At 33.2% G+C, this 12067-nt stretch overlaps 1 protein-coding gene across 1 annotated transcript; it reads right to left on the bottom strand.

The window, feature by feature from the left end:
* Positions 1 to 2367: 2367 nt before the first annotated feature.
* On the bottom strand, positions 2368 to 6021 carry LOC109242871 (homeobox-leucine zipper protein ATHB-6-like). The gene is made up of 3 exons (XM_019409750.1): positions 5324 to 6021; positions 4106 to 4464; positions 2368 to 3448 (listed from the first exon to the last, which is right to left on the bottom strand). The coding sequence occupies exons 1-3, from the start codon at positions 5385 to 5387 to the stop codon at positions 2834 to 2836; spliced, it is 1038 nt and encodes a 345-aa protein (XP_019265295.1). The 5' UTR covers positions 5388 to 6021; the 3' UTR covers positions 2368 to 2833.
* Positions 6022 to 12067: the final 6046 nt, after the last annotated feature.

The raw sequence follows: 12067 nt of genomic DNA on the forward strand, positions 1-12067 counted from the left end.
CTCCCAGACCCCATTTGTGAGATTTTACTAGGCCGTTGTTGTTGTTGTTGTTGTTGCTGTTATAAAGGACATATCTTATAACATAATATAAAAATTGGTTTCGAGAAAAATTTTCTTTCATAATAAATAGTCACTCCCTCTGTTCCAATTTATGTGAACTTATTTCCTTTTTGGTCCGTTCCAAAAAGAATGACCCCTTTCTAAATTTGATAACAATTTAGCTTAAACTTACAATTCTACCCTTAATGAGAAGCTTTTACAACCACACAAATACTCTGGGACCTTTTTGACTTGTTTAGGACCACAAATTTTAATAGTCTTCAGTTTTTCTTAAACTTCGTGCCCAATCAAATAAGTTCGCATAAATTAGAACGAAATGAATATTATATATAATTGCTGTTATAAAAAGGTCTGACTATAATATTTGAAAAGACAGAAGCACAAGGCAAGATGTTGTATCTATCGTGGAGAAGAACATAAGCACTTGGAATATAACACAAGTCTAATTGGCAATAAAAGTAACAACTAAAATAAATTATAATATAAAAGTTCTGATAATTTAAAATTTTGAATAAAGTGTGAATAGGGTAGACATATCATATCGAGAATTTTAATCAAATTCAGTCATATAAGTAAAGCTTAACATTGAGATGTTTGATTTGAACAAGTTATCACTTTAGTCGTACATATTACTATATTATTCTTTCAAGATTTATCTAATGTGGATACATCTGTGCATTAAAAAAATTGTCTTTTTTTAATGAAAGACACAAAACATATGGTTATATATAAATGTTCACACTAGCATAGTGGCATGGGCAAAGACCACCAATTAGTTGTCTTTTTCAATTAACCCTTAGCATCATGAGTTTGAATTAGTCGGATCATTGAGTTTCAAATATTATATAATTTATAAAATAAATTAAAAAATTAATGGAACAGTTCTCTTATATATAGTTTTGAAGCATAGAAAATTAAATATGCTCACCTAATCTTGTACGGTGGCGTGTCAATTTTGATTTGTTTTAATTTTTGAAAATTATTTATTGCACTTCCAGTCCTTTATAACCTATGAAATGTTAGAATTAGGATGGTTTTTTCTCTTTTTCTTTTTTCAGTTTGTACAACGTCAAAGCATACCACTATGGCAAAGAATTTTGTGTATAATGTACTTTTCAGTCCACTGTTTCAGCCTTCAAATATTGCAATTTTGAGTATCATTTTTAACTCAAGTTGCTTAGCTTCTTGACTAAATGAATTCCATTTTTAAGTGGTTCCACTAGAATGTGAAACTATTAAAGATAGTGGAAATTATATTATAATATAATGTAGTTCATGTGATGGGCTTACTTTTTTTTTAAATTCTTTTTGCAATTGCTAAATTAACATTTGTTGGCACATAAATTGGTTTATGTCGCACGTCATTATGTTTGTTAATTACAAAAACCATATAGCAAAAAGACACTCCAATTTAGCACATTTTGGGTCGGATCTCGGATTTCGGATTCTAGAAAATGCAATCCGAATCCGATCCGAATTAATATCGGATCGGACCGGATTTCGGATCGAATTATTATGCCTCAAAGTTGCAAACTCATATGTATATTTTCTTTGTAAAAAAGGCAATACAGTAAGAAAAATTCATGTTTCTGCAATTATGCGAGTACTATGGTGCCAATATTAGTTAAATCCATCAATTGTTAAGTTAATAACTTGGAGGAAAATGTAAAAGAAGTACTAACTATCCGAAATTAAAGTTTAGTATTTATACATGTCCTAATAATTTCGGATTTCGAATTTCGGATCGGATCATATTAAAATTATACCAATCCGATCCAAAATCCAAAATTTTAATAACCACAATCCGAAATCCGATTCAATCCGAAATCTGAAATTAAATGAATCGGTTCGAATTTCAAATATTCGATCCAAATGAACAGTCCTACTCCAAATCCCTTTGCTTGAATGTCAAATAGATCATAGATGAAGGTAGAGCACACTCGTTGAGAATGAAAAAAAAAATATTTAATCAACTTTCAAAGCTAAATTAAACATATAGTTATTTATCTATTGAGAATAAAAATCAAACACTTAACGTTGTCACACGGAAGTATTACAAATTAATTTTTTCATATTTAATGATCATATAGTTTAAACCTATTATATTTATTTATTTTTACAATAGAAGATGAATTCTTTTTTATAGTATAAAGAAGGACAAAAGTGCAAAAGCGACGATTAGGAGTTTCTTTATTTTCTTGATAGGGAGCGCTATACTCCTTAATGAGCCAGTGAATTTTCGGAGAGTAGATAATTAAACCAAAAAAAGAAAGTATATAATTGTGTTTCAATTAGAAGCCAGAGTCATACCTAAGTAATTTACCATTATGATTTTTATTTTCCCTTTATGCATTAGAAAAAGCTATTAAATCACTCAAATATAGAATGCATGAATATACTTTTAGCCACTTTTATTTGCCATTACAAGAAAGCTTTTTCTTCCTCTTCTTCTTCTTCCCATTTTTACTTAGTTTTTTCCTCTCCCCTTCACAGTAAAAAAGATCAGATCTTTGTGAACACTTTTGATCCAACCCACACTCTTCCTTCTTTCCTCACCCCTACCACCCACCCCACCTGAACCACCCCCCTCCTCCTTCACCCCCACCCCAGTTGGGCAAAATCCAAAAACTTCAGCTTTCTGATCTTTACATCTCTGAATATTACCCATTAGGCAATTTACTGTACTGATGATTGCATTTTTAGCCACTATACAAAATTTTCTTCCCAAAAGACATTTCCTTTATTCTTCTTGGCCTTCTTCTGAAGTGAAAAATCAAGATTCTTTCCAATTCCAATCCTCAGGACAGTACCATTGAAGTGTAGGAGCTTGTTCATCTGTGAAAAGAGTACTGCAAGATTCTTCACCATTGAAAAAATTATGCTCCTCCATTTTCACATATTGTTGTGGCTGGTAATAGTTATTATTACCCTTTTGGCCATCTCCAAGATTTGATTTTGAACTTGATTCTGTGAATTGGAAGCAAAAATTCAATGAATCTGAAGATTTTGAACTTCCACTTCCACCATTAGTTGAAATCAAGAAAGCACCAGATGAAGAAATAGCAGCAGCATTTGGACTGTTATCTTCATTCAAGATTGCACTTGAATCACTATCTGAAGATCCATCTTTGAAATTATCACCAAAAATATTGGTAGATGCAGCAGCAGCAGCAGCAACATTAAAATTCTCAAAATTGATTTCTTCTTCTTCATCTTCTTCTTCAAAATTTTCAAGAAAATTATTGTTGTTGTTGTTGTCGTTATCATTTGGCTTGCTCTGCTCAATCAGTTTGTTGTCATCACTTTCAGATTCCATAGCCTCTTCTTTCACTGCAACACCTTTGCTTTCTCCATTCTCAGTATACACCTTTGCTTTCAGCTCACGAATCTATGAACACCCCATGAAAAAAGACACAAAAATCAGCACAAAAACCCTTAAAGATTCAAACTTTATGTAACTCTCTGAAAATGTCAGTAGATGCATGCCGGATCCTCCGAAAGTAGTGTATTTTTGGAGAATCCGACACGAATATAACAACTATTTTGAAAAGTCACTGCAACATAGCTTTTACACAATAGATTTAAGTTATAAACAAAAAGTAAAGATTTTTACACTTTAGTTTAAGGTCATAGAGCTTAATCTAGCTATGCTATATGTTTTATATCAAGAATTAACTATAACTTATGCGGGGCCAAGATTTCAACTTTTGGGGTTCTAAATTTTAAAACGCCGGCTTCAAGTGCTAATAACTGGGTTCTAAATTTAATATTTGTAAATATTAGTAACAAAATTTGCAATACAAATATACTGTTTAAACAAAAATAACTAGGTTCGGCCAAACTCATACCTAAGCTTTAGCTCCGCCCCAGCTTATAAGTAAAGAAATTTTACATTATTTCATAACATGTTATAACAAGAAAGAATTTTGTTAAGGTTACCAATCTCGCTTTTCATGAATAGTTTCATATATTTATCTACCAAGTAAACTACTATGCTAAAAATGGTTACACTATCGGTATATATAAGTTAAACTCATTATATTACCTCTTTCAAGAGAGCTTCATTGTCATGTTTGAGAGACTCATAATTATGTTTGAGGGCATCAAAATTAGCTTTAAGAACACCATAATCTCTCTCTAATTGCTTTGTTTTCCAACGAGCACGTCTGTTTTGAAACCAAACAGCAACTTGTCTAGGTTGCAAACCAAGTTCTTGAGCCAACTTCACTTTCCTTTCAGGTTCAAGTTTATTTTCAACTTCAAAATTCTTCTCTAAAGCTTTTACTTGTTCAACACTTAGTCTTCTTTTCTTCTCAGAAATATGACCAGATTCTTCAATACATCCTTCTTCATCTAATAACATAGACTGAAAATCCCTTGTTGAATACACATGGTTTTGCTCATCTAAAATAAAATAAAAAAGAATTATCAGAAAAAAAGACATGAAATAAAGAGTGCAACATAATTGCCTTGAAAAAAGCTAAGAATGGAAAGATATGAATAGACAATGGTATAAAGAGTGAAGCACAAAAACTTGCTAAAACAGGAAAGGGGAAAAAACCCTGTTCTTGATTTAATAAAAAGATTCAATTTTTATATTACCCCATTAGTTTCTTTATAGCTAAAACTGGGGATTGGAACATGGAAAAAGGTTAAAGTCAAGAATAAATGAAAATTTGGAAAAAAAAACATCATTAAAAGGGAAAGAAAAAAAGTTTCAAACTTAAAGCAAATTAAGTAAACATAGTTTTGCTCATCTAAAATTTAAAAAAAAAAAAAAAAGAGTTATGACAAACAGATATGAAATAAAGAGAGAACATAATTGCCTTGAAGAAAGCTAAAAATGGAAAGATATGAACAGACAATGGTATAAAGAGTGAAGCACAAAAACTTAGTAAAAGAGGAAAGGTAAAAAAAAATCCATGTTCTTGATTTAATAAAAAGATTCAATTTTTATATTCCCCCATTAGTTTCTTTATAGGTAAAACTGGGGATTGGAGCTTGGAAAAAGATAAAAGACAAGAAAACATGAAAAATTGAAAAAAAAATACCATTAAAAAGGAGAAAAAAAAATCCTGTTCTTGATTTAATAAAAAGATTCAATTTTTAAATTACCCCATTATTTTCTTTATGGCTAAAACTGGGAATTGGAGCTTGGAAAAAGGTTAAAAGACAAGAAAACATAAAATAAAAAAAATTAAAAAATACCATTAAAAAGGAAAGAATAAAAAGTTTCGAACTTTAAGCAAATTATAACAAGTACCTGTAGTATTTGGACACATGGACATCAAAGCACCCAAGGAATCAGAACTACAAGGTCTTTTCATAATTGATGATCCAAAGTTCAATATATTTGTTTCTTTTTTTGGGATCAAAGTTCAGTTCTTGAATTCTTAAGCTTATTTAGTGAGCAGAGTAATTGTACAAAAACTGAGAAACAGAGCTGAAAAAGTGAGAAGCAAAGAGCAAGCTTTAATTTTGAGTTCTTGTCCTTTTTTTTTTTTGTTTGGTTTTTCACTTATAAGAAGAAGACATGAGAACAGAGACTTTCACTACTAAAACCAACCAAAATGGAAGAGTTTTGAGTGAAAGTATTGATTTTGTGCAAACCATTTTTCTCTCTAAATACCAAAGTTTCATTTTTCTCCTTTTTATATTCCTCCTCAACTTCACTACCCATCAAGAAAGGGGAAAAATGGCTATTTTTGCAAAGGAAAAAAGGCTAAGTTTTACACTCTTTTTTTGTTCCTCAATATTTACATGATAACATAAATGAAATCTTGAATATTCATTGAGGTTTTGAAGGTGATGAGTCTAAAGATTGGTTCATCTAGAAAAGGAAAATTTTGAAGAGAGATAGAGAAGAAAAATGGAGAGTTAAAACTAGTTGAGAAAAACCAGTTGGCCCTGCTTACAATACTTTCTCTCACTTTAAATAAAACCAAAACTTGAGTCAGATGTAGGGTTAGAATCTGACTGGGGTTAGGTGCACTTGTAATTTTTGAGGGGCCAAATGAAATGAACTCCAAATTCAATCCAAATGTAATTTAATTTCTAGTCCACCGTCCACAGGCTATACCTGTAAACTCGAACGAGTGCGGGGATATTTTTGTCCACAGGCTATATCTATTAAAGGTGCAGATACACAAAGTATTCTCTGTTTATGTAGGATCTGAGGAAGGACCGCATTCCAAAAGGATATGATATAGGAAGACTAACTTGATGCAAGCAAATGTGACTGATTCCATGGATCAATCCGTAACATATAAATTACACGTAAATAACTTACAAATGCTTCAAGGCTCACCTTCGTGTTCAAGGTTTAATATATATATGTAATATAAGTTATTTTTAGTTTATGTACCTCATATAATTTTTATGTACGTAATATAAATTATTGAAGGGGTGTTCTAGGGTAGGGGTAAGGTTGCATACATCTCACCCTCCTCAGATCTCCCTTATGAAAAAATATTGGGCTTGTTATTGTTGTTGTTGTTGTTCAACTGATTATCCTTCACTGTAAATAATTATGCCACTTATTTTTATCTTATTTACAATTGATATGTAAAAAAAAAAAAAGAATTAGTACTATTCTTGTTATAACAAGTTATTTGTCATATTTTATGAGTTATTAATTCCTCAAATCATGATTAAGTACATGTTTATCTTATACCTAGTATCTGTTGCTGGTGCGAGGTGGCAGGTATCTCGTGGAATTAGTCGAGGTGCGTGCAAGCTGGCCCGAACATCACGATTATAAAAAAAAAAAGAGTATACTTAGTGCCGAATCTTTCGTAAGTGTTTTCACAATTTAAAGAAATTAACCAATGAATAAATTACTATAATGATAGGCCGTGTCATTTTCTATATGTATTTCCATTATATTTATTTTTCTTATAAATATCAAGTAGAAAAAATTCGACGAAGTGGCGTCCAGAAATACCGCATGGTACAAGGTGCATACGCCCTTGAGTATACTAGTATAGGTAAAGCAATCAAATTTTAGTACCTTTTTTTCATATCAATATTAAATAAATTAAAAGAATTATTATTAAACAAAAATAAAAAAAATACAACATGAAAAAGTAATTGGGTAAACCGTGAAAGAAAACACATGAAGATATATTTCTAAAATTATCAGTTTCTCCTAAAGTTCTTGGATAAGAATTAAGTGAAAATTTAAGAGCTTTTTCTTTCTTTTCCTTTTTATTTTTCCTCTTAGCATAGCAGTATAAGCTAATATAGCTAGCAATCGTGATAAGCAGAATGTGGCACGGCTTGGCTTGTTTGGAGCGGCTCGGCTAGAGTTGAGCTACCTAAATATATTGGTAGCGTCAGCATATCTCTGCTTTAATTCCTCGGCGTCGTCGGTGCTAATATCGCCGATTAATTGAAAGGTAAATGACAGTAGTAGTAGTAATAGTAATTTTTTTTTATTTTTTCCAGTTTAAGATGTGCCTTGACCTAATTTTTAATGAGAAAAATCGAGGTAAATAAAATATTAGTTCCATAGTATTGGATCACCTAAAATGGGAAGTATGTATTTATTTATAGAAAATAGTTACAAACTTAATTATCTCTTTGTTTGTATAACAAGCTTGCGCATGATGTTTTCTTTAAAGTACTATATTTGTACATCACCTACGGGTAGAGAAACTACCAACATGAAAGTTGAACATGAATCTACACACATACGTCTCAAGCTCGAGTCATGAGTATAAAATTAATATAGAGCATTTTATCTACAAAGTAAAATTTTTCGTCGTGAATCAAAATATAACAAGTCGAGTATCGAACATTGAGTGAGATGACTTTGAACATAGTAGAATACTACAAGTATTCGTCCGTAAAATTTATGTTTGCCCAGTCTAAAATTAAAATAGCGTAGTTTGCTAACTCTTGTGATTTGTTAATATTCTTTTTTTTTATATACTAAAATAGAGCATTGAGAGATGATGCTCCAATTAATCTGTTTTGAAATTTGAAGCCTTGTTAAAGGTGAGTAACTACACATAGAATTTTACACAAATAAAAACAATTCTTGAACCAGAAATAGTGACCGTCATATAATGACAATAACAACAATAAACCCAAAGGATTCTGATCACGTTCAACTATGTCTTATAAAAAGGACTAAGCGGTCGTTGCAAATATAATCCGGTTTACAAGTCCGGAGTCGAATTCTACAGAGAACTAAGGCTTAGCTACAATTGTTTAATATTGCTAAGAAGACAAGCTTTGAACAATTCCTAACTTATAGATATTAAGATTCTTGTATTTAACTAATTAACTAATAAATTAAAATAGTAAATTAACAACTGCAGATACTAAGGGTTAGAGACAAGATTAAGGAGGTCTAGAGTTATGATTTTCCTAATTGTCGGAATCCTTCCTGCTACGTTTTCTATAATTCGCCTAAGTATTCTCTACCGATCATGAGCGCTCTAACTGTCGTAACTCTCTCCCGAGTAATTACCACAATTTACTAGACAATTTTCCCGAATTACGCTACCTGGCATTAAGTACGGCTCACTCGGATCGCACCCAAGGTTTTGTTACACTTTTAAACCCTCCATATTGATCCCTCATATACGTTAGGAGTGATATTGTTCAACAACTACCTAAATATGCACTCTCTTCCGAGTAATACACACTAAATAAGCACAGTCGATTGAGAGCTCTTCAACCAACCACAATAGTAATGTAGTTGAACAATTAGAGAAAATATTACAGCAAATCTATATTAACGTAACAGGAAAATCATCCTTCAAAAGGTTCCATCAAAACCCTATATAACATATTAGCTATTCATAATAGTATGCAAAACTACAATACTAGAGTTCATAACCAATAATGAAAAATAGGAAGAAGGAAGTGAAAAACTCGTAGAAGAATTCTCCGCCTTGCTCCTAGTGTGTTCTTGCCTCCTTAGGTCGAATCTCCGGTCTCCACGACGGCTCCGTGCTCTCCCTAGGTCTAAATTGTATCCAAAATCGATCTTCCTCTCCGTCTCTCTAAAGTTCCCCTCCGTCTGTCTTTTAGTTCCATCAAAGTGACGTTTTTAGGTCTATTTATATGTTTGGGACAACCCCTAAACGTGTAGGTTAACTTCTAGTCAAACCGGAAAACACTTAAAACCTTCAAAACTCGGACTGGGCCTGGCCTTAGGCCTGATAACGCCTGGATAATGCCAGCCTAGTCCTGGCTTTAAGCTGGCCTCGCCTGGATAAAGCCAGCCTAGGCCTGGCTTTAAGCTGGCCTCACCTGGATAAAGCCTGGTTAGGCCTGGCTTTAAGCTGGCCTCACCTGGATAAAGCCTGGTTAGCTGACTTTTGCCTGGCTTCTCTTTTCACCGTGCTCGAGCGTCCTTTCGATATTTAAGCATCCCTTTAGCTCTACTTTCATTTCCGATGCACCTACACATAAAATAGCCTCCATTACGCTCAAACAAAGTGTATTTTAACATTAAAGCATGTAAAACGCAAGGCATATAATGTGCAAAAATCATGAATTATAGCCACACATCAATACCCCACACTTAAACATTTGCTCGTCCTCGAACAATCACATTACACTTATGGACACAACCTATTAAGCAATTCCCTTAACTCATTATGCCAAGAATCTTTAAAATAAACTAAGCACAAGGGCATAACATCTTCACCTCGAGATTTGACTCGTAAGTACCATGCATTATTCACCACTTACTCTAATATAGAGGTCAATGACATTACCTTTCCATCATGAATCACGTGCCCTCACACAACAAAAGAGAGTAGTTCCACACACGATAAAATTTAAGAACAATTAGGAACTCAAGATAGAAAGAATTCACTCACTCTCAGAAATAACATTCATATGCTACAAAAGATGCACCGTAGGCTTGCCCGTAGTGTACTACTCTACTAATCGAGCTCATTCAGTGTAGGATCAAGTAGGACTTTATTTGGTTGTAATGTAGGCTGCGGGACAGGTAGGATACATTTGGATATAAGAGTGACTACACCTCCCTAAGCACTTTAATACATATAGTTTAACATTCAAACCCCACATTTATGTCAAACCATGACTCCACCTTCATATCAATATACATCAACTCCCAAGTTATTTAAGCACAATTACATCAAGAGTTATCACTTAGCAAGGAATTTTTTTTATTCACAACAATACAACTATTTTTTTTCCAATTCAAGTGGCTCTTATTTTTTTTCAACACAATGCACATTTCTCCTTATTTCATTAGCTCCACTCAAAAGCCAAATCAACCACCCCGCACTTTAACTTTTACAAAGTTCATTACAATTCAAGTGCTCATGAGAGGTGAAAAGGTTCAAATAGATGGTTAATTCAAACAAATGGTTAAGGCTTGTAATGTGGTTGCCACAGAAACAGGATTACAGACTCAAAGGGGTTAACTACGATACATAACAATTAGGCAGGTAAAATATATATATATATGGCTCAACAAAGAAACGCCTATATCACTTCCAAGACTGAACAAAACTACTATTTCGCTTTGCAAACACACGGGGCAAGTTCTAGACATCAAATTCAATGCATAGAATAACACAAAACCTTACACGCACATGTCACATGACTCATTCAAGATTGGATCATCAAGACACTCTAGTCAAAGTAGTTAAGCAAATTTAAGATCATATGATTTAAGGTACTTCTACAAGAGTCAAAGACAGAGCCTAAGCGTCACAATCAAAGTACTCGCTATTCTCAAGGCATAACAAAGTCAAGAGATATTGCTTCAATTCAATTCATCTCACACTAGCTTCTACTCCTTAAAAAATTAAAACTAACTACACTCGGTTCAAAAACTCTTGGAAAAGAACCGCGGCACAAAGAAAAACCAAGGGGGAATTACTACACTACCTGCAAAGAAAATCCTTTTTATATTTTTTTCTTTAGACTTAAATCCCTCAAGAAAATAGTCTAGGATATCCATTGTCGGGAAAAGTCCAATATTTTTTTTTCATTTTTTTAAACAAAAGCATTATTCAATTAAACTAACACAGCTAGAATAGCATAGAAAGTCATCCAGAAAATCTCCTCACCCCACACTTAAAATTGTGCATTGTCCCTAATGCACACCATAACTAATAAGAGGGCAAAAGAAACTCTATGTAAGCCAAAGGCCAAAGCACTAGCAGCTCATGAGGTACTCAGACTTCTCCCAGGCTTGGTCCTTCGTGCGGGTACCTCACACTTAGTTCTAACCATCTGGTTTGCTGTTGCATCCTTTCAATAGCTTTGTTTTCCATTCTCCTATAAAATTAAAAATCGACACTACAAAAATAATATAATAAAAAAATAAAAAATAAAAAGCAGTAAAGTTGGGTTGCCTCCCAACATGAGCTTGATTTAACGTCGCGGCACGACGCGAATCACTTTCTACCTCTACTTTGAACTTATGAATTAGACCCCAAGTTTTGATTCAAGCTTATAATTATGCTCTTGGGGCGGTACAAATTCTTGCGAGCCAAAAATTAAATAAATTCTCATGCACTTTTTGGCTCTCGATTGAGGAGTGTCACCTTGCCTAGACGACCTTGAAAATTTCAAAATATAAGGCTCATCTACCACTTCCCTGGACTCCTTTTTATGCTCGTAAGGATCCATTCCCCTTTCACCATCCAAACATAATGTAGAGAAGTGTTTGGAATGAGGTCCAACGTGCTCAAATACATGAACTTCAATATTTTTGACCTCCTCAACACCAATCACACCAGAGTCAACTAAATTTGTATCTTCAATGTCCTTGGCTGACTCTAGTGTTACTTCTTCAACATCGGCATCCTCAAATTCTAGTTGGATAGATTGTTGGTGTTCTACTCTGACCTCCTCCATTAGCACCTCAATTTCTGTGTCTAATTCATGCTCTTCTTGACTACTACCCCCAATATTGGCTTGTTGAGTACTAAATGCTTCAACTAGTTTACTCACTTGTGCCTCCAGGTTGCGAATAGTAGCATCTTTCCTTTGTACGTGGAATCGT

The sequence above is a fragment of the Nicotiana attenuata genome, unplaced genomic scaffold, assembly GCF_001879085.1.
Source record: "Nicotiana attenuata strain UT unplaced genomic scaffold, NIATTr2, whole genome shotgun sequence".
Classification (NCBI taxonomy): domain Eukaryota; kingdom Viridiplantae; phylum Streptophyta; class Magnoliopsida; order Solanales; family Solanaceae; genus Nicotiana; species Nicotiana attenuata.

Bases quoted from the DNA above. Each gene is read 5' to 3' on its own strand.
- LOC109242871 (XM_019409750.1), bottom strand. From the start codon at position 5,387: ATGAAAAGACCTTGTAGTTCTGATTCCTTGGGTGCTTTGATGTCCATG. The intron at 4,465-5,323 runs GTACTTGTTATA...ATTTTATTTTAG, and splicing joins CATGTGTCCAAATACTACAG to ATGAGCAAAACCATGTGTAT. The intron at 3,449-4,105 runs GTAATATAATGA...GGGTGTTCATAG, and splicing joins ATGAAGCTCTCTTGAAAGAG to ATTCGTGAGCTGAAAGCAAA.